The sequence below is a fragment of the Pelophylax lessonae genome (assembly GCF_965119305.1).
Source record: "Pelophylax lessonae genome assembly, chromosome: 5".
In the NCBI taxonomy this organism is placed as follows: domain Eukaryota; kingdom Metazoa; phylum Chordata; class Amphibia; order Anura; family Ranidae; genus Pelophylax; species Pelophylax lessonae.
In genome coordinates this window covers 490,766,234-490,790,223 of record NC_138772.1, presented here as the reverse complement: position 1 = coordinate 490,790,223, position 23,990 = coordinate 490,766,234, and the positions used below count along the sequence as shown (strand labels likewise).

At 41.3% G+C, this 23,990-nt stretch overlaps 1 protein-coding gene across 39 annotated transcripts in view; it reads right to left on the bottom strand.

The window, feature by feature from the left end:
• The window catches only part of RIMS2 (regulating synaptic membrane exocytosis 2), a gene marked incomplete at its 5' end in the record, with an annotated part of 943,810 nt that overhangs the window by 340,946 nt on the left and 578,874 nt on the right, over positions 1-23,990 (bottom strand). For all 39 annotated transcript variants that reach the window (XM_082257909.1, XM_082257877.1, XM_082257910.1 and 36 more), the window contains 3 exons: positions 7,682-7,794; positions 15,127-15,173; positions 21,087-21,210. In XM_082257909.1, coding sequence (XP_082114035.1) covers positions 7,682-7,794; positions 15,127-15,173; positions 21,087-21,210 — 284 coding nt within the window. The remainder of the gene's footprint in view (positions 1-7,681; positions 7,795-15,126; positions 15,174-21,086; positions 21,211-23,990) is intronic.

The following is a 23,990-nucleotide window of genomic DNA, read 5'->3' as shown; positions in this document are numbered from 1 at the left end:
GTGTGTGTAAAAAAGTCTTAGACATTTATGAAGGATTGCTGTAAAGTGAGGATGCTTTCAGAAATAATGAAATTACTAGTCTTTATTAATTAACCTACAAAATGCATAAAGAGAAAAAACAAATTAAAATCAATATTTGGTGAATAAATATTAAATGCCAGACTGATGGGTTATGGCACCACACCCATTATATAGATATAGAAGAAAGAATATTTATTCATGCGATTTTAATGGTGCCAAACAATCACTATGTCTTTAAACATAACACTCTATTATACAATTCTGTATAAAAACACACAGGAGTTTAATATGAGGGCCTCATGCCCACAGGCGTATACCCATGTGGAGGCCATGTTTTGTCCACATAGGATGCACAGGTGTTTTGGGCATCCGCATGCAGGCAGTCCAGTTCATGACAACTGGAATGCAGTAGGAAAGTTTGTTAATTTTTCTAATAAATTGTGCATCAAATCAACATTCGTTTTCCACTGCAGTGACATGAAAATTTGAAGGAGCAGTTTGAAATTTTTTTCTCGAACAAACAAATTTTTAATAGCGTACATTATTTGGTTTTCGTTCAGTAAAGTCCATCCATTCCAAAATCAAATGTTAAAACCGGACAAAATCTTTCAAACAACAAACTGATGTTCTGAGTGTTTTTGCACAAATTTTCCTAAGATTGTCTTTCGAAATTCTATCCATCCATAGCCAGCTTTTCAGCATCCACAATGCCTCTCACAGGCAGAATTTTCAAGAAACACGGGTGTTTTCAGATGTCTTATCTGTCCACTCTTTTCTGAAAACGCACCAATAAACAGGCAATTCTGAGGACCGAAAACACAGGGGTTGATTTACTGAAGGAACATAGGCTGTGCAGTTTGCAGAGTGCACAGTCTTTTTTGTCTTTGGTAAATCAACTGCACAGTGCTCAACCAAGAAAACTTGCGCGGCAGATGAAAGACATATTGGGGTTTATTTACTATAACTGCAGCCCGAAGGTTTTCTACCTTAAAGTATAACTACAGGAAAAACTTTTTTCTTTTGGATAGAGTGGAGAGGGGTTAGAACCTCTGTCAGTTTTTATTGCTGCCTTTGCACCCGTTAGGGAGATTCACCCGCTTTGTCCTGTTTACTATTATTAAAAGTGATAAAGTAAAAGAAAATCACAAATTTTGTGTTGTCCCCAAAAAAGTAATAGCGTGGAAATCTTCCAATGGGGACACTAGTTCTGATGACCTGCGGGTCCCAAAGGAATTCCCTTAGTTTGGAGGGATTCCCTCTTAATCTCTGCAATAGGGGTTTTAACCCTCCTTTACTCTATCCAAAATTTAAAAAAAAATGTTTTGCCCATAGTTCAAGTTTAATGCATAGAATGAACTGAAAAAATCTCTGCCTTTAGAACCACTTTAATCGAACTGTAGTTAGAAGCTGATTGGCCAAAAATGTCAGCTGCACAAAATTGTGCACTCTCAAGTTTTAGTAAATCAACCCCATTATGGTGACTTCCCTTTACAATCAGGAGATGCCCATTGGCATCACCAGCTCAGACCTAGCAAAAACCAGTGGAACCCTGGAACACCCTTGTATAGTCTGGACAAAAGTGGTCTTCATGGCAGACTTGCAACTTAACAGCAATACCGTCAACGTGGAAACAAGGCAAATGACTTGCCTTTGCATGAAAACACAAGAACTGGTGTGCAGCAAATTGGCAGCAGGTGCTCTGGACTGAGGAGTCCAAATGTGAAATATTTGTTTGCCAAAGGCCTGAAGATTATTACAAGGGTGAGTGTAGGCAACAGTGAAGCATGGTGGAAGTTCTATACAGGTTTAGGGCTGTATTTCTATGCATAGAGTTGGGAAATTTGGTCAGAATCAATGGTCTCCTTGATGCTGAAAAGTACAGCCGGATACTTATCCATCAGGGAGGTATCTGACCAGTCAACAATTCATTCTGCAGCAGAACAAGGACTCCAAGCATACATCCAAAGTCATAAAGAACTATCTTTAGCGAAAAGAAGAACATGGAGTCTTGGAAAATACGGTATGGCTCCCACAGAGTCCTGATCTCAACATCATGGAGTCTGCCTGCGATTACATTAACCTTCCTAGCGGTATTCCCGAGCGTGGCACGGGGTTAAATTTCAGAGCCAAAAGCGGTAACCCCGAGCCACACTCGGGGTACCGCCAGAAGCATCGCTGGATCCTGTAAAAGAGGTTTACCTTACCTTGTCACCGGGATCCAGCGATGTATCTTGGCGGTGTCTCGCGGCGGATCTTCCTCCCGATCGTCTCCGTGCCCCGACTTCCGTCTCCTGCGACGTGATGTTCGCAGGGGGGTGGAACCGGCAGCAAATTCAAATGTAAAAACACACCAAACACACTGATACCATTCAAAATAAAAAAAAAAATCACATTAGGTTGCCCCCCAGTGCCCTTTCCTGCAGTTTTACTGTACTTTTTATGTAAATATATATATATATATATATATATATATATATATACGTAATTCTTGTGAATGAGCAGCCCAAACCAACTGTATGTATATATATATATATATATATACATAATATATGTATATATATATATATATATATATATATATATATATATATATATATATATATAATAAATGTATACAGTTGGTTTGGCTGCTCATTCACAAGAATTACATGCAAAATAATGGTACCGCTTTCAGCACCTAAAATCCAAAAGAATCATACCGCCAGGGAGGTTAAGAGACAGAAGCAACTGAGACAGCCTAAATCCACAAAAGGATTGTGGTCTGTTTTCCTAGATGTCTGGAACGACCTACCTGCCAAATTCCTTTCAAAACTGCTTGAAAATGTACCTAAAAAAATTGACGCTTTTTTTAATGGACCAAATATCGTCTTCATTTATTTAGTTTTTTTCTGTTTATTTAGGTTTTTAATCAATATTCACTGGATTTGTTTGAAAGCATCCTTAGCATTTACAGCATTTTTTCACAACTGCCAAATACTTTAGCACAATATAAATACAGTATATATACACACACACACAAAATTGAGTTTTTTTCATGTACCTGTATTCCTTTTTAACCTTGAAGGCACTTGATACACTTAGCACAGTAGTAGTTAGTGAAATGTTAGCACTCTACATTAATGAATGACAGTGATGGACTATCTTAATTTACAATGAGATAAGAAGAACCTTAATGAGGATATTTTTAATTTCTCAGACTGTCTAATGGATGAATAATCTGTGTGGTGGGGATATTATCCTGCTGTTAAATAGTAAAGGTGCATTAAGTTGTTACTGTATATATGGCTATGCTGTAACTTATAGTCTCCAATAGTTTTATCAAATGGGTCTTCAATATATTAAACTTTGTACACTGAGGCTTATATTTTACAATTGGGAAAGGGATGATTTCAGCCTTAGTCGGATTATACGCCTGCCAATTCAATGTCCTTCACAGATCATGGCTAGAAAGTGAGCACAATAGGACACAATAGGATCAGTGCAGGGCAGAAAACACATCCTGTATCTCACCTTAAAGGAAACCTGTCATCAGAGAACTATATAGGCTGTCTTTAATACTACCTCCTAAAAACACAAGCTACCTTCCTGTCACATGGATCCTTCAGTTGTAATTATTTCTTAATCGCTGACCCAGAACAAACATTCAGACATAAGTACACCTGATCTACTTATATGTTCCAGATCATGCAATTAAAAATTGTAATACAGCCAGAGGATGACCATGACAGCCAAGCAACTAGGGTTTTCCAAAGAAAGGTCAGCAATGGCAGTGTTCATATATATATTTTTTTTTTTTAATGGTAGGCTTTCTTTCAGAAGCAAACAAAAGCTGTAAAGAAATGTTAAGAAACAGATCCTGTCATTGAATTGTTTGGTGATCAGTAATTTTGGCAAGTACTATGTTAAAAACACACTTTTCTCCTGTATGGAGGGTATGCTCAGAAAGATTTTCAGGCCTTATAACAAAATGGTAAATGTTCACTCAATGTATAATTAACTAGGACGCTGTACTAAGGAAGGAGCTATACAACTAAATATCAAATACAAGCACTCAAGCCTAATAGTCAGCTAAGTCCAATAAGTTCTTACATCTAATATTTTCACATTCGAAGAGGGCATTATTAGGTTTCTGCTGACTAACAGTACTGAGTGTAAAAGACTTTCAGACTTTTTGAATAAGGCTGTGCAAAGCGCAGCAACCAATAGCAACACTTCTAATATCATCATTTGACAATTCTGAGTAGAGTTAACAGTCCTAGTAACTGCTATGAGTAAGAATGCTTTGCTTATTTATGCAGCCCTTTGCACTGCCATACTAAATAAGCCCACTGAGTCATTTATTAAGGTGGGAAATAATAATAATAATATTATTTTCACGGAAACACTGCTTATATAACTGCAGACACACTAAAGTGCTATAGATACTGGACAAATATGCAGATTGCCCTAGTATCATTCACAAATTTAACCAAAAAATTAGTTCAATGGAATTTAACCTTACGCATAACTCCATTTGATACAGTTTCAGTTCAAATAGTTGTTATAATGAACATACTAGTGCTCTATTATACATACATGCTATTACAATATATATATTAGGAATCGACCGATTATCGGCAACACAGATATATCGGGGGCCGATATGCACTTTCCCCGACATATCGGAATCGGCCCCTGAGGATACCAATATTGCCGATATTTAGGGAAAGTGCTTGTACCGTGGCGATGCCAGCAGCTAGAGGCATCACCCCGGTACCCGTGTCCATAGCCGACAGTCGGCTGACTTGTAATGACAACCGATGCGGCTGAGAAGCCGCTCGGCTGTCATTACAAGGAGCGCCCCCCCCCCCACGCCTTCTGCGGCTCGCCCGGGTCTCCCGTCCCACCGGGAGACCTGGGCACCCTACCTCCACTGCCGCCACCGCCAAAGAGAAGACCCGGGTCTCAATGTAAAAAACTAGGAAGTGATGTCATGACATCACTTCCGGGTACTCGGTGCCGAATTCAAAGAACTGACAGCATTCAAAACAGCCAAACTTGGCCTTTTGAATGCTTTTCGGTGCTGAGGAGGGTCCCTCCACAAGAGTACCTTTAGAAAAAATAATTTTTTTTACATGTCCGAAAATATCGGCAGATATCGGCCGATATCAATATCCGACAACCAAAATATCGGTATCGGCATTAAAAAACTATATCGGTTGATCACTAATATATAGCTATAAAAATAATCTGTCGCTAAAAGGTCTACAGCATCTCTCAACCTTTACACACAGATCTAATTCATGTAGTATGCCGCAGTCACAGCTCCGCCCCCAAATTCCTACTTAATTTCACAGAGAAATTTGGAGGGTGGGGTCATGATCACACTGTTTTTAAAAAAAACAAAGGTGTCATGACACCTACAGAAATGAACAATGAACATTTTATAACCTGATAATCTCTGTTCTGGAGCCAATCAGTAAACTATGGGGTTTATATACTAAATTCTCACTTTGCAAAAAAGATCCAATCAGGTGCAAGGAAAAAAAACAGCATTTTTGTTTGCACCTGATTGGATGATGATGGTTAGCAGAGCTTCACCTTAATCATTAAGCTCTGGGGGAAATTCCCATGCAAAGTGCAACTTCCCTTGTAAAGTGAACAGCATATTTGCCATTAATAAAGTATTTAACACAAAACAAAAAAAATTAATATATTGCAACTTAGCAATCATTAGATGTGGTGGCTGCATTAGGATTATTTTCTTTGTCTCCCCCCACCCCACCCATTTTCACCTGATTATCTGGCCAGCAACACATCTAATTTATTAGTGAGACACCACTCTGGATGAATGAGAACAGGAGACACAACAGACAGCAGCATTGTCAGTCTTGGAGGGGGGGGGGGGGTTGGCTGGGGTTTTGGTAAATGTATTAGCAGATTTATATATACTAACACATTGCAGCCAAACTCCAGCTCACACTTTATATTCAGTTGCAGCAAGCAGTTTTTTACTTTTGGGATAAAGGTTTTACATAAATAAATGTAGATCATTTTAAAGCACTCCTGCCGGTGTTTAATGGTTTGTCTTATTCTGCAGGAAAGCTTGTGCTTTTGAAAAACAACTGACTTGCTGGCTGAATCACAAGATAGAAATAGTAGAAAGAAAGCCTTAAAAAGAAAACAAATGCAGCCATCACATCTAAGAATTGGTAAGCTGCAACATAATAAATGTTTGCTTTTGGGTTTAATACTTTTTTAAATCAACCTCTGAATTTATTAACAAAACTCTACACTCAATATACATCCTCAGCAGTGGGTGAAGCTGTCTTCTAGATAAACCATAGTTGCTATAGAATTTGAGAAGGGCAGAAGATGGGTTTATTTACTTAAGTAGATATGTATAGCCACTAAAATTAGGGGCTACTTACATCGCTTGCTACTAATAAATTAATGTGAAAATCAGAAGAAGACGTCAACGCAGTGACGAAATGCATAAGATGGAACGCGAATCGTGACATCTCGGGAGTGAGTGGAATGCATGCCGAAAATTACCGCTCTCCAATCTCGGCTCCATTAATGCATTGCTTTTACCTGCTATTAACCCATGAAGGAGAAAAATGTTTTTAAAACGTATTACACCATCTGGAGCTTCCTTTCTTTACCCTTATCTTGGCCTGACACGGGGAGAGAGAGAAGGTGGGACCTTCCACACACTAGGAACATAAGGACCGTACTAAGACTGGGTACCTATCCTGACCCTGGTGGCCAATCAAGTGTTTTTTGGTCTTAGTGCTATATGGCATCTGAGACCAACTACATTTGGTGAGTGACCAATCTACTACCTTCACATGGTGGAGAGTGATCGGTGCAGTTTACATATCACAAGGCTGATCGGCAGACCTGCATTGAGCACTTGCACTTTACTCCTATTCTAGCATAAGGAACATTCCTTTTGAACTGTGTTCACAAAAAGTCACTTTATATTTATATGGACTATATAGAGTACTAATGACACACTAGCACCTTATATATATCTTATGCACATTATTTGAATTGATTTATTGTATGCACTTAGATACATTTGTATTTCTGAAATGTTCACATTAATTTATTAGCAGCAAGCTCTGTAGGTAGCCCCTAAGTTTAATGGCTATACATATCTATTTATCATTTGCCCTTAGCAGCTGCATATTACATTATTTTCAATTTCTAATATATTTTATTTTTTATGGTTCAAATTGGCGCGGGGGATATACCACTAGTATATTTTTCTGACTCGTTTACTAAAGTCACTGGCGTAACCAAGTGTAAATCAGCTGTTAACTGATCTGACCACAGTACATCTATATATAACTGGCTGCCATAGGTTACCGTACCGGTTTTACCACGCTGAAATGTTGACAATCATAGTTGCTCTGTGTCTAATATTCATGCAGCATACAGGTAAGTTACTTAGCAAAGAATGATAATGATGTGAAAAGGGCAGTAACCCAAAGCAACCACATTTCAGATTACATCAATGAAATAAAAATTCTGATTGGCTGCTGCAGGGTACTGTGTTTTACCCACTGCTTTTTGCCCTATTGATTAAAACCATATGTGGGAATAAAAGGTTTTGGAACAGTTTCAATGATAAGGCTGGAGACTGAGAAAACATGCTAAGAATATTTTTACATACTGAAATTTGTCCAGACAGGAACTGGGGAGCGTCACGCAGCATTCCAGGACTCATGGGGGAAGTGACAGATATGGAGGGACGATCCATTTTCTGGGATTCAAATGAACTAGAACCTATTGGTGACATAAACAGCAAATTAGTTTGGAAAAGTAAACAATGCAGAACAATACACAACCCATAAAAAATATTTCCAAAAGTGTCAACCTATCAGCAAGGGTTGAAATTGCCTAACAATATACCTAATCTCCTATAGTCCAGAAATGCCTGCATTTCATCTAGTTCCTTTTATATAACAGAAGGCCTCTCCTTAGGAATGAGTAGGATGGGGCCTGTATGGTCAGAAGTAAGGGAATGGTAGGGAGATTGTAGTGTGGGATGCACAGCATGGATTTAGCACAGCATGGATCTAGCACAGCATGGATCAAGCAATGTGCACAGGTGAGTAAAAGGCTTTGGAGTTTTCTAGGGAAGCAGAGGGACTTATAGGAAAACTTTATGAAAAGTACAGCCATTCTTTATAAATCAGAAGTGGCACAGCTTCAATGAAAAAGCAGCTAGCTATGACAGTTGTACTAAAGCAGCAGCTAAGCCAAAACCTAAACCTGGTTGCTTCCTGGTTTCTGGCCTAGGCCAAAATGATGCCATTAATCCCAGGAATCTTTAAGGTCATTTATTTTTTCTTTCATCTGGAGGGCTATTCTCAGCTAAGCACACCCTCATGTCTGCATTCCTGAGTTAAGGGCAGATAGATCCCAGAAAGTAAATGCTACATGAATTTACTGCCCTTACCAAGATGGCCACATCTATAAAGGCTAGGGGGTGTTTTCAATGTGCTTTCTCAACAAAATAAAGCATGAATACATGGATGGATGGGTAAGTTTGCTTTAAATATTAAAAATACATTTAAAAGTGTTCTCGGTTTGTGGTACTCAGATACAGTTAAGTTCTGCTTTAGGGTACTCATACAGGTATATTTTCAGTAAAATCAAACTTTTAATCCCAGTTTGTTATCTATGGATACTACCTACCAACTACAGATACTAAGAAACACCTGTTAGAATTTCAGTTGTGGTTTTGGTTTTTTTTACAGCTGTCTCAGGCAGCAGAGTTTGGGAATAGCCTTGACCCATCAATTCTCTAACGATCACTCAAATTTTAACACTTATCATTCTACACCCTCCTACCATATTAAGGATGTTCATTGCCTGTATAGGATTCATGCTAATTTTGCATTTGAAAATTCAGAGCAAAACACACCACCGGTCGTCAACCTACTCATTACCCACCAACATGTTCTCTCATCTAAACCAGGTCTGCTCCTTCGTTACCGGACCACTGACCTAAATAAATAAGCAATGGTGTGCACTGAGCCTAGAGCTGGGATTAATCAAACCCATCAACTTATCAACAACAAATAACTGCACTAAAGAACTAATTACAATGGACGTGTCACATGATCAATAGGCTGTGTTCCCAGGAAACTTGGTTCAGAGCACAAAATGTGTTCTGTATACAGTGAGGAAAATAATTTTTGGGTCCCCTGCAGATTTTGAAAGTTTGCCCACTTACAACTAAATAAAGGGTCTATAATTGTTATCATATGTGTATTTTAATTGATAGAGACAGAATTTCAACCAAAAATCCAGATAAAACGCATAATACAAATGTTATAAATTGAGTTGCAGTTCAGTAAGCAAAATAAATACTTGATCCCCTACCAACCAACCAACATTAATTCTGGCTCCCACAGGCTGGCTACAGTATGTGCTCATGTGGTACACAGATTTGTCCTGTCAATTTAAGAAAGTGCTCCTAAAGACAAATCGCTATGTCTATAAAAGACACCGGTCCACAGAATCTCTTTTTTCCATTCAAACCTCCCCATCATGGACAAGACTAAAAAGCTGTCAAAGGACGTCAAGGACAAGATTGTAGACCTGCACAAGGCTGGAATGGGCTACAAGTCCATCAGCAAGAATGGTGAAAAGGAGACATCTGTTGGAGCCATTATTTGCAAATGGAAAAAATACAAAATAACCATCAATCGCCTCGGTATGGGGATCCATGCAAGATTTTGCCTCATGGGGTAAGGATGATCATGATAAAAGTGAGGTATCAGCCCAGAACTACACGGGAGGAGCTTTGAATGATCTTAAGGTAGTTGGGACCACAGTCACTAAACAAACCATTGGTAACACAGTACGCCACCATGGATTGAAATCCTGCAGCACCTGCAAGGTCCCCATCCTCAACAAGGCACATATACAGGCCTTTCTGAAGTTTGACAATTAACCACTTTACCCCCGGAGGATTTTGCTGTCTTACGTCCAGGCCACTTTTTGCGATTCGGCGCTGTGCGACTTTAACTGACAATTGCGCGGTCGTGCGACGCCGTACCCAACCGAAATTTACGTCCTTTTTTTCCCACAAACAGAGCTTTCTTTTGGTGGTATTTGATCACCTGTGCGATTTTTACTTTTTGCGCTATAAACAAAAAAAGAGCGTTTATTTTGAAAAAATAACAATATTTTTAACATTTTTTTATATGAAATTCCCCCCCAAAAAATATGTAAAAATCAAATTTTTTTAAAATTTTTGGCCAATTTGTTTTCTGCTACCTATGTTTGGTAAAAAAAAAATCACAATAAGCGTATTTTGATTGGTTTGCGCAAAAGTTATTGCGTTTACTAACTAAGGGAAAGATTTCTGTCATTTTTGGTGTTTTTTTTTTTAACGAGTAATGACGGCGATCTGCGTTTTTTTTTGCGGGACTGCGACATTGCGGCAGACAGATCGGACCCTTGATTGACATTTTTGACACTTTTGGGGGTACCAGTGACATTACTGCAGTAATCAGTTCTATATATATGCACTGTTACTGTAAAAATGACACTGGCAGGGAAGGGGTTAGTTTTATTGGAGAGGGAGGGGTTAATGTATGCCTGGTGCTTACTGACGTGTGGGGGGGGAGGTGACTGAGTGAGTTAGGGACAGATCGGATGTTCAGCTATGCTGAACACTCCGATCTGTCACTTAAGAGATCCGCCCGCTCTGTTTACACAGGAGGGCGGATCTCCAAACTAGATTCCCCGACGATCGGGGAAGAGCGGCGGCGATCGCCGCCGCTCCTCCCCTGGCCCGACTCCCGCTGTGAATATAAACAGCGAGAGCGCGCCTCCGGCGGCGCGCGAGCGCCGCCTACAGGGGGAGGAGTCCAGCGACGTAGGCACAGTGAGCGGTTGTACAGTGGTTAAGATCTAAAGGATTCACAGAAGGATTGGGAGAAAGTGTTAGGGTCAGATGAGACCAAATGTGAGCTCTTTGGCATTAGCTCGACTTGCCATGTTTGGATGAAGAAAAATACTTACTAAGGCCCTAAGAACACCATCCCTACAGTCAAGCATGTAGGTGGAAACATTATGCTTTGGGGCTGTTTCTCTGCTAAAGGCACAGGCCACCTTTGCCACATTGAGGGGCCAATGGAAGGGGCCATGTATTGTAAAATCTTGGATGTGAACCTTCTTCCCTTAGCCAGAACACTAAAGATGGGTCATGGATGGGTCTTCCAGCATGACAATGACCCAAAACATACCCCTAAGGCAACAAGAGTGGCTCAAGAAGATGCACATGGAGGACATGGAGTGGTCAGTCTCCAGACCCTAATCCTCTGGAAAATTTAAGGAGGAACCTGAAACTTCGTTTTACCAAGCGACAGCCAAGAAATCTTTAGGATTAGAAAATCTGTAAAGAAGAGTGGACCCAAATCCCTCCTGAGATTTTTGGAAACCTGGTAACCAACTACAAGAAAGATCTTACTTTTGTGCTTACCAACAAGGGTTTCTCCACCAAGTACTAAGTTATGTTTTGGTTGGGGATTAAATACCCATTTGACTCACTGAACTGCAACTCAATTTATAACATTTGTATCATGTTTTTTTCTGGATTCTTGGTTCATATTCTGTCTCTATCATTTAAAATACACCTATGATAAAAGTTATGGACCCTTCATTTCTTTGTAAGTAGGCAAACTTTGCAAAATCTGGAGGGGATCCAATAATTATTTTCCCACTGCATGTAGATTCAAGGCCAACATAAAATTAATATAATATTTCATTTTTGGGTAGGCATGGATGGGTGAAATCACCTACTACATATACCCCGGAGACTCCAGAGGTAAGATTTCTTTGACAGCTAGCCCTGCATAAGCTCCAAGTCACAAAGCAGAGATTTAATGGGACTGAAAATTTTCTTTCTGCCCACATGTGAAAGCACTGGGCCAGATGTCAATCACCTGGAATTCCCAGGTCCCTATTTAAAAGGTATGCTCAGAAAGATTTCCAGGGTTTTTAAAAAATTATAAATGCTCAGTCAATGTATAACTAAGGCTTCATGTACACTAGCAGCTTCTAAACTTGAGTTTAGGAGCTTTTGATGTTTTTTTGCCAAAGCTACTAAACATAACTCTATAAAAGTCCATGTACACATAGGCTTTTAGCAGAGTTTAGGAACTGCTGCGGTTAGGTGAGGTTCAACGTTTTGAATGCCGGCCTTGGTAAATGACATCCAAGTGTACATGAAGCCTAACTGGGTAGCTGTACTAAGGAAGGAGCTATTCAACTAAATATCAAATACATGTTTTCCAGCACTCAAGTCTAAACAGAAAAGTCTACGAAATTCCTATAGACGTCCAAACTTACTAAATAAGACATATTTATATATAAATAAGACAATAAGTGCAAAATGCAGCAACCAATAGACACATTTCGAATACTATCCCCTGACCATTCTCAGTAGAGGTAACAGTCCTAGTAACAGCTGTGAGTAAGTATGCTCTGCTAATTCATACAGCTGTTTGCACTGCCGTACTAAAAAAAGGTCCACTGGGTCATATATTAGGGTGAGAGATAATATACAGTATCTCACAAAAGTGAGTACACCCCTCACATTTTTGTATATATTTTATTATATCTTTACATGTGACAACACTGAAGAAATTACAATTTGTTACAATGTAAAGTAGTGAGTGTACAGCTTGTATAACAGTGTCAATTTGCTGTTCCCTCAAAATAACTCAACACACAGCCATTAATGTCTAAACTGCTGGCAACAAAAGTGAGTACACCCCTAAGTGAAAATGTCCAAATTGGGCCCAATTAGCCATTTTCCTCCCCGATGTCATGTGACTCGTTAGTGTTACAAGGTCTCAGGTGTGAATGAGGAGCAGGTGTGTTAAACTTGGTGTTATCGCCCTCACTCATACTGGTCACTGGAAGTTCAACATGGCACCACATGGCAAAAAACTCTCTGAAGATCTGAAAAAAAAAAAGGATTGTTGCTCTACATAAAGATGGCTCAGGCTATAAGAAGATTGCCAAGACCCTAAAACTGAGCTGCAGCACAGTGGCCAAGACCATACAGCAGTTTAACAGAACAGGGTCCACTCAAAACAGGCATCGTCATAGTCCACCAAAGTAGTTGAGTGCACGTGCTTGGCGTCATATCAAGAGGTTGTCTTTGGGAATAAGACGTATGAGTGCTGCCAGCATTGCTGCAGAGGTTGAAGGGGTGGGGGGTCAGCCTGCCAGTGCTCAGACCATACGCAGCACACTGCATCAAATAGGTCTGCATGGCTGTCGTTTCAGAAGGAAGCCTCTTCTAAAGATGATGCACAAGAAAGCTCGCAAACAGTTTGCTGAAGACAAGCAGACTAAGGACATGGATTACTGGAACCATGTCCTGTGGTCTGATGAGACCAAGATAAATGTATTTGGTTCAGATGGTTTCAAGCCTGTGTGGAGGCAACCAGGTGAGGAGTACAAAGACAAGTGTATCTTGCCTACAGACAAGCATGGTGGTGGGTGTGTCATGGTCTGGGGCTGCATGAGTGCTGGGGAGCTACAGTTCATTGAGGAAACCATGAATGCCAACATGTACTGTGATATACTGAAGCAGAGCATTATCCCCTCCCTTTGGAGACTGGGCCACAGGGCAGTATTCCAACATGATAACGACCCCAAACACACCTCCAAGACGACCACTGCCTTGCTAAAGAAGCTAAGGGTAAAGGTGATGGACTGGCCAAGCATGTCTTCCAACCTTAACTCTATTGAGCATCTGTGGGGCATCCTCAAACAGGAGGTGGAGGAGTGCAAGGTCTCTAACATCCACCAGCTCCGTGATGTCGTCATGGAAGAGTGGAAGAGGACTCCAGTGGCAACCTGTGAAGCTCTGATGAACTCCATGCTCAAGAGGGTTAAGGCAGTGCTGGAAAAAAATGGTGGCCACACAAAATATTGACACTTTGGGCCCAATTTGGACATTTTCACTTAAAGGTGTACTCTTTTTTGTTGCCAGCGGTTTAGACATTAATGGCTGTGTGTTGAGTTATTTTGAGGGGACAGCAAATTTACACTGTTATACAAGCTGTACACTCAATACTTTACATTGTAGCAAAGTGTTATTTCTTCAGTGTTGTCACATAAAAAGATATAATAAAATATTTACAAAAATGTGAGGGGTGTACTCACTTTTGTGAGATACTGTAAATAATAATAATAATAATAATATTATATATAGAAATTTGAACTGAATACACTATTATATTTGGTTAGACATGAATGGGCAGAATCACCCACCACATACAGTGGTAAGTTTTCGATGAAGCTGTTTATCCCGCTACTCTATTATAAATGTAATTTTTAAGTAACTGGATCTCTTATTTAAATAGAAAATATCATCTAAAAAAAACTGCTACAGGAACATAGTGCAGGCATCTAGAGCTGCCTGCACATACCTGCAGCGGCCTTCCAAAAAAAATGTAACATTGCTGGGCCTTTCTGACAGGCAAAGATTCAGTGTCCTGCAATAATGCCAAAGCTTGACTGCCCCCTGCTCATTTCTACAGGCCAGGGGAGCTGCTCATCACAGTAAATAACCAATAGGAATGTGTGTTGGGGGCTTGGTGGCAAGCTCTGACAACTACCTGGAAGTATCTCAGATTTGCCTCTTTAAAGGTAAAACCAGGATTCAAATAATTCAGTCAGGACAACAAGTTTTGGGAGGTTGCTTCAGGTATATGCAGACATATCAAGGTAGCTGTGTATTAATGCCTACAGATTTTTTAAAATTTATTGTAGATGTCAAAGGGATTGTTTACTAAAATTGGAGAGTGCAAAATCTGGGGCAGATGTGGATAGTAGCCAATCAGCTTCTAAATTCAGCTTGTTCAGTTAAGCTTTAACAAAACCTAGAAGTTGAATGCTTTCTTTGCAGACCTGCACCGGATTTTGCACTCTCCAGTTTTAGTAAATCAGCCCCAAAGTCTATTTTATTGTTTATTCTGCAGGTGAAGAAACTTTTGTGGGAGAGTGACATCAGAATCACTGACCGATTTCAATATCCAACATGTGATTCACCCATACAAATAAACACAGCATATCACTTACTGGAATCTTGCGGGGCGTGTGTGCTATCAGGTATCCTGGGGATATCTCTGAAACAGAATGGTAAATCTCTGTTAAACATTTTAACATATGCACAGTCATACCTAAAAATAATTTCAAATGAAACTTACTTTTCCTACAAAATAAGATTGATTTTCAAGAACAGGAGGATCTGTATGGCACATAATCCATAACTGAATTTCATAGGTGCTTTAAGAGACAACATGGAGAAATATACAATCTTCAGGACAATAAGCAGCCTATTGCTAGTGGCCTCCAAAGCAGCATCCATTCCTCTGCCCCATACTAGCTGACTAGCCTGAATGTGATATTCTTTTAGTCACAAAGATCAGCATAACATCAGGATGTGAAATGACAGTTCAGGCTGGAGTCAGGTAAGGACAGAACCATGCCCTTGCCAGCACTACACTACAGACCCATTTCACTTATTGGTGAGTATATGCAGAAGGTTAAAGAGTAACTCCACATTTGTTCAGAAAAACAAAATTTCCCTTTGCGTGATCTATGTACATTGTAACAATTTTATTGACAGATTCCTACCTTTTGTTATTCTGAAAGAATAGCTCTTTGTTTGTCTGTGTCCATGTGCAAAGTGAATATGTATGGGAGTGGTTTTATAATAATCAGTCACCTGCAGGGCTCTAATGAGGAAGGATGCAGGGTCTGTATCCCTTTAGATATGATTTCCCTTTGGGGGTATCTCAGAAAAAACATTTTTGTTGCAGGGATGCCAACAATCTGACCTGTATCTGTCAAGGTCTTACCTTGCCCTCCCGTTGGCAGCCATATTGGACATGTGCAGACTGCTGCCTCTTATAAACTCTGATTGCATCATCACTTGCTTGCTGCCTGGGCATCTCTGCTAGTAGTCTTCTATTCTCCGTGTTCCTCCGTGTATGACTTGGCTTGGCTGACGACTCCTCTGGCTCTCAACCCCACATCGGCAGACGACCCTGCATCGGCAGATGACCCTATAGACTTGCAACCTGGTGCCATTCCCCCTCATGGCAGGGTTTATCCTCTCTCGGTTGCGGAGAATAAGGCCAAGGAGGAGTACGTTGCAGGTGCACTTGCCTGGGGGGCACATTTGCAAGTCCATTTCTCCAGCGTTTGCCAGGTTTTTCGTCGTAAAGAAAAATGGAGGGTGAGTTGAGACCTTGCATTGATTATAGGGGCCTCAATCACATCACGGTCAAGAATGCATACCCGATTCCATTGATTACTGAATTGTTCGCCTGCCTCAAAGGATCAACGGTCTTTACCAAGCTTGACCTAAGGTCCGTGTATAACCTCGCAAGGATCAAGGAGGGCAACGTGTGGAAGACCTCTGGTGATGCCCTTGTGAGGCTTGCGCAATGCGCCCGCTGTCTTCCAGGAGTTTATCAATGATGTATTTCGTAATATGTTGCAGCAATGTGTGGTAGATTTGGATGACATCTAGATTTACTCTGACTCTATTGAATCACACTACCTGGATGTCAGACGGGTGCTGCAACTGTTACGTGAGAATAGGCTTTTCTGTAAACTTGAGAAATGTGAATTCCACCTATCTCAGGTTGCCTTCTTGAGCTACATCATTTCTGCCCAAGGGTTCTCCATAAGCCCCCAGAAGGTTTCGGCTGTTCTACAATGGCCTTGCCCCAGTGGTCTCCATTCCATTCAGCGTTTCCTTGGGTTTGCCAACTACTATCGGAAATTTATAAGGAACTTTTCCTCTTTGGCAAACCTATCTCAGATCTGACCAAGAAGGGCAGCGATTCCCACAATTGGACAACTGCTGCCAAGCTTTCGAGGCTGTCAAGTCTGCTTTTCTTTGGCCCCCATTCTGTCTCATCCCAATCCTGGTTTCCCCTTTGTCCTAGAGGTGGATACGACTGAGACGGGAGTAGGCGCCCTTCTGTCTCAGTGTCGGACACCTGATGGACCCTTACTTCCTTGTGGGTTCTACTCCAAGAAGCTGTCTCCAGCTGAATATAATTACAAAACTGGAGATAGAGAGCTCTTGGCCATTATCTTGGCTCTCAAAAAGTGGAGACACTTGCTTGAAAGTTCTGTGGTTCCAGTTCTCATTCTCACCGATCATAAGAATCTGACGTATCTCTCGGAGGCCAAGAGGCTCACACCCTATCAGGCCAGATGGGCCTTATTCTTGTCTCATTTCAACTATGTGGTCTCCTATTTGCCCGGCTCCAAGAATGTTAAGGCTGATGCCTTGTCTCGCCAGTATTCTGAGTTGTCCAGGGAGGACTCCGTGGCCGACACTGGTCATACTTTCAGATCATATCCTGGCTGCCATTCGCACCAACTTAACCTCTCCTCCTGGGGAACAGATCTTGGTTGACCAACCTGATGCTCCCACAGAGAGACCTGCAGGCTAATGTTTTGTACCTGAGGGGTTGCACATGAGACTGTTGCGCATGTACCCCAATTCCAAGACTGCCGGTCATCCTGGTAAGAACCAGATGTCCTGGGCTATTTCCCGTCAGTTCTGGTGGCCATCTCTCTGCACTGATGTTGCTGCATATGTGGCTGCTTGTTCAGGCTGTGCCCAGAACAAATCTCCTTGGCACCTTCCCTTGAGCCTACTGCATCCCATCCCCAATGGGGAGCGTCCCTGGTCTAACCTGGTAATGGATTTTATTTTGTAACTTCCCACGTCTCGAGGTTACACCGTTATTCTCATGGTTGTCGCTCGGTCCTCCAAAATGTGCCACTGTGTTCCGTTTAGGCGGCTGGCTACCACTCAGGAGCTTGCCACAGTGTTTGCCAGGGAGGTCTTACATTTACACGGGTTGCCTAAGGAGATTGTCTCAGACCGTGGGAGCCAGTTTGTCTCCAGGTTCTGGCACACCTTTTGCTCCCAGTTGGGTATTCGGTTCGCCTTTCCCTTGGCCTACCATCCGCAGTCCAATGGTGCCGTTGAGTGTCTTAACCAAGCTCTGGAGCAATTTCTCCACTGCTATATCTCTGACCATCAGGACAATTGGGTTGATCTGCTACCCTGGGCGGAACTCTGCTATCAAATCGTCTTCCTGAATGTCTCCATTCATGGCCAATTATGGGTTTCAACACGCTGTGTTACCCGAGTCGTTCTCGCCACAGGACATCCCGGCTGTGGAGAATCTTCTTCGTTCCCTCCGCTCCTCTTGGGTGCAGATTTAAGAGTCTTTACAGCCATCTGCACATCGTCAGAAGCTCCAGACAGACCGGAGATGTTTATCTGCTCCTTCGTATCAGGTCTCGGAGAGGGTGTGGTTGTCAACCTCAGGGTGCCCACTCCAAGACAGGCACCCTGTTTTGTTGGGCCTTTTCGCATCCTCCATAAGGTGAACCCGATGGTCTATGCCCTTGGTCTTCCCTCTGGCATGCGTATCTCCAATGTGTTTCACGTGTCACTTTTGAAGCCACTGGTTTGCAATCGCTATACTTCTTCACTTCCTCGTCCCATTCCTGTGGGCAATCATGAGGAGTATGAGGTTAGCAACATTTTGGATTCTCGTCTGTTTCGAGGTCAGGTTTAATGCCTGGTGTACTGGAAGGGTTATGGTCCTGAGGAGCGCTCCTGGGTTCCCTCCACTGATATTCATGCTCCTGCCTTTCTCTGCGCTTTCCATGCTCGCTTTCCTCAGAGGGGAGGGTACTGTCAAGGTCTTACCTTGCCCTCCTGTTGGCAGCCATCTTGGACATGTGCAGACTACTGCCTCTTATAAACTCTTATAAACTAATTGCATCATCACTTGCTTGCTGCCTGGGTGTCATACAGTGATGATGCTGAACATCTGACTATATCGATCACCTAATGGGTTGCAGTCTTGCCCTTGCGTTTGTGCTCCAAGATGCATCTCTGCTAGTGGTCTTCTGTTCTCCATGTATGACCTGGATTGGCTGATGACTCTCCTGGCTCTCGACCCCGCATCGGCAGATGACCCCGAATTGGTAGACTATCCGCTTCTGCACTCGACCCTGGCTTGGATGACTACCCGCTTCTGGACTTGACCTTGGCTTGTTCCTGCTCTCACTTCCTCACTCTTGCTGTGCTTTTATTGTTGTTTTCTCCAATAAACTGCTTTATTTTACCTGCATCCCCGTGTGGTCTGGTTTTCTGGCACCCTGACAGTATCTTAGTGCAGACTTCTAGTAAGCCAACCACACAAGCAGGAAATAACATTTTCAGAGGGCATTCTGTACACCATCTGTGTACAGCCTCCAGGTAGCCATATTGCATTGCATTTTGCAGAAAATGATTGCACTGCAGATTGAAAAGGACAGGTCATTTTTAATAACATTCAATTACAATATGACAATTGTATATGTTATATTATTTTTTTTCACTATGCTATTTTCTTGTCCAACGAAAGTGGAGTTAACCTTTAGGGATGACCCCACAATTCTGTCACACATGCTTCTGTGAGTCAAGTCAATCAAAGATGTCTGGAAAATACATGCCTGTCATGTTCAGGCTCTCAAAGTAGCTATGGTGCTAATCTGAAAACTTGACTTATTGATAAGAAATTTAGATACATCAGACATAATAAAAAAAGACAAGCAATAAACACTATTAAAAAAGTGCATTAATTATCAGTAGTATATAACACTTCACATATCTTTACTATACTATATATTTACTTTATTATATAAAGTAAAAATATTCTTTGAAGTGCACCCTTACCCAGGCAATGCATATAATAATGTATATACCTATTCTTAATGAACAAAAAAAGAGCTTTAAAACAAGCCACCCCGTACCTCTCTAGCTGCGTGTACTATGAAGTACTTCATTCATCCTCAAAGATTACAATAAAGACACTAAAGTTGTGTTTTAGCTAGTTTCTAAAAGCTCAAAAACATCTGCTGCTGGTGTACAATAGATACATATTATGTTGTAATAGAAGTAAAAGGAAAAAAAATACATTTCTGTGCCTCTATTGTGAAATTTGAAGACAAGTTTCCTTACAGTGCCTATAGTTACAGAAGTGAGTTGGGGCTTGTTTTAGGGCATGTTTGGAATACTGAAACAGTGTGTGCAGTCTGGACATATCCAACTAATGTTCACTAGTAATTCAATAATGTGTAGGAGGTGAGACAGTAATATCAACTGCCTTATTTTATGCAGTTACATAATACAACAAGGAAGGATGGATAAAAAGATGCACATTATTTTACAAATGTTTTGTCACGCAAAACAAAGATCAGATATACCAATACCTCTAGTAAAGCCTGGGTGCATGTCCAGGATATGCAATCCTGGGACCTACACCAAACACCAAAAACACAAGCCTATGCCCCGCTATCAATACCATCCTCTCTATTGCAACATTTAAATTAAAAAGCAGAAGAAAGGCATGATTAGGAATGGTGCAATGGCTAAGCAAAATGTAATTTAGGAAAGTCTTAGCAACTTTGTCAAGTAGTTACCACTGTCTGTGCCCCTAATGGGAAGATTCATCCTATTTATTTATCTTAATAACAAATGTCACTGTAACTGGAAGTAACGGCAAAGCTAAAATTTTAGGTTGTCACTGGAACGGGAATCAAGTGGAAGTCTTTTAGTGGGGACACTTGTTGCAGTTACAACTATCAAGAGGGGAATAATCAAGCTTTGGAAAGATTTCCTCTCACTTCCTGTTGTGTCTATGGGACTGGATGGAAAAGGAACCCTTCCCCTATAATCACAAGGTTTGGCCTTAGATATACTTTAATAGATTTAGCTTTAAATTAGACAGAAAGCAACACTTATGTGTGACTTTTCGTTTAGCATAGCAACCCAGTTGGCATGTACTTTTGATCAATTTAGAAAAGTATGAATAACCTGTATTTAGTGCTACTTGGTTGTTAGGGGTTACTTCACTACCCAAATTGCTCTTTTGCCTTAAAAAACTGGGTGATTCTGATAATGATTTCTCATACCATTTATTGGCTGTGTGAAGACTAAGCATACTTACCCTATGGGTCTGGAGACCACTAATTCTACTTGTGCCTCTGGTTTGGACTCCAGAATTATATTGTAAACTTCTTCAAATGTTGCACCTTGTAATATCTGCCCATTCCACTCTAAAACCTCATCACCTGCAGACCAAAAATATAAAGGTTACTTAATACAGCAAGTTCCGCAAAGAACAGTAAAAACAAAAAAAAAAAAAACTAGATTACAGCAGAAAAGAGAATTTTGTAAAATACTAAAATTAACAAGAGGGGGCAAATAAATCTAAAGAGTCAACGAGAAGGGCAACGAAACAAATTAGGGGATTGGAGGACCTTAATTATAAAGAGCGTCTACAATCGCTTAATTTATTCTCCCTGGAGAAGAGAAGCCTGAGAGGGGACATGATAGCAATTTATAAATACCTCAATGGTGATCTCAGCAGAAAAAAAAAAGCTATTCAGTCGCAAGGATTGCATGAGAACTCGAGGACATACAATGCGATAAGAGGAGAAGTGTTTTGACCTCAGGCAATGCAGGGGGTTTTTTACAGTTAGGGCTACAAGATTGTGGAATTCTCTACCACAAGAGGTGGTTTCTGCGGGAAGTATGGCTACTTTTAAAAGACTCTTGGACGTACATCTCAAGGATCAGAACATTAAGGGGTATGAGAGACGATTATGGCCACGCGCGCCTACACAGGTTGAACTGGATGGACTATTGTCTTTATTCAACCTCAACTACTAAGTAACTATGAGAAGTGATTTGTAGCAGTTTATTTTTATTGTAAATGAAATAGGTAAACTTATGAAATATTTTATGAACAAAACCAAGTGACTAAATTAGTCACGTGACCGTGCCTAGGCGAATAGGTGTAACAAATCAACTTAAATCAATTTAAATATTTTTTGAGCTGCTAGTCATAAACAACATGTGTTAGTGAATATTAAACAAAGAAAAAGAGACAGCGCTCAAATTGATACACAAATTCTGGTGAATAATAATCAAAAAATATATCTATATAATAAAATTATAATTATCCCAGAAGCCATCACTGCAACAAGGAAGTGAAGGCTTCTGGGAGATGACCTAACAGGAAGTGACAGCTGAAAGAATCTACGGGATGTGAATGAATCTGAAAATCCTTTTAAAAATTCAAATTAACTGACAAGGTTTTACACTTCCTGTGGCTAAGTGTAAGTTTGACATAGCGAACGGGGGGCGAAATTCCACCCATACTGGGATCCTCCATACAGCATACCACTTACCAGTGCCAGACCCCAAGGGGCCATCCGGTAAGTGTGTGGAGCATCTGGTGGCGGATTTTGTTTGCCTTCTTTCTATCCTGACATAAGGATGCATTCCTTTTGAGCACCAAGCACCAAATCACTGAACTGTTTTGCTGCATATATTGCACTTGCACTTTTGTATACAAGGACTATAATAATTTTATGTTCTATATGGAACTTCCTTAACCATATAGACAATTTTTTTGCACGGTCACTTTATCATTTGGATTGTGTTATATATCATATATCTGCACTGTCACCTATGATAAAGATATATATATATTTTTTATAATTGTATTATATATATATATTTTTTGATTATTATTCACCAGAATTTGTGTATAATTTTGAGCGCTGTCTCTTTTTCTTTGTTTAATATTATGAAACTTTATGTCTTGTTTATTTCTTGTAGAATATTAGTTTCTCTTGATTCCTTCTGAACAAAACAAGCGGCAAGTAAACTGTTACATTTTTAGGCATGCATGTTAACATTTCAATTTATAACCATGTCACAAACACTTAAAACACCTGGCACTTGGAGACGATGTTTACCCTAATTAACCTGAACAGCTCCTTAAAACAGGTTGAAAATTAAAGGTTTTGTTTTTAGATGTCTTAAACCACATACAAAATCATTCAGGTTTAACCTCCCCCCGTCCGCGCTACAGCCTATATACGGCTGCAGCGCGGACTCGAATTTTCGGGAGGCCGTTTTTAAACGGCCTCCCAGTGACACGCCCCCAGCACGCTCCCGCGAGCGCGCTCCCGCGAGCGCGCTGCGGGGAAAATCTGTGTCGGCCGTGTCCCTTGGACACGGCCGATCACAGATCGTGGTGAATGGCCAATCACAGCGGCCATTCACCACGTGATCTGGCCGTCCAATGAGCGATGATCTCATATGTAAACATATGAGATCATCTCTCATCGCCGGCGCTCCTTCCTCACACGGAGCCTGCAGTGTGAGGAAGGAGGGGGAGCCGACAGCCGCTGGGGACACAGCAATGTAATCAGGGCACTGATCACCAGTGCCCTGATTACTGCAAGGTAAAAACACACACACAGTGCCCCCCCATCAGTGCCCACAGTGCCCGCCATCAGTGCCCCCCATCAATGCCCACAATCAGTGCCCATAGTGCTGCTAGTCAGTGCCCATCAGTGCCTGCTCATCTAGGCACTGATGAGCACTGACTGGCAGCACTATGGGCACTGAGTGTGGGCACTGATGGTGCTGCCCATCAGTGCCGCTCATCAGTGCCACCCGTCAGTGTCCAGTGCCATCCGCCAGTGCCCATCAGTGCTGCCTATCAGTGCCCAGCAGTGCCGCCTGTCAGTGCCCAGCAGTGCCACCTGTCAGTGCCCAGCAGTGCCACCTCTCAGTGCCCAGCAGTGCCACCTCTCAGTGCCCAGCAGTGCCGCCTATCAGTGCTCATCAGTGCCGCCTCTCAGTGCCACCTCTCAGTGCTCATCAGTGCGGCATATTAGTACCTCCTCATCAGTGCCCATAAGTGCCACCTCATCAGTGCCCATAAGTGCCACCTCATCAGTGCCCATCAGTGCAGCCTATCAGTGCCCATCAGTGCCGCCTCATCAGCGCACATCAGTGAAGGAGAAAAATTTATTTTCAAAATTTACTCGCA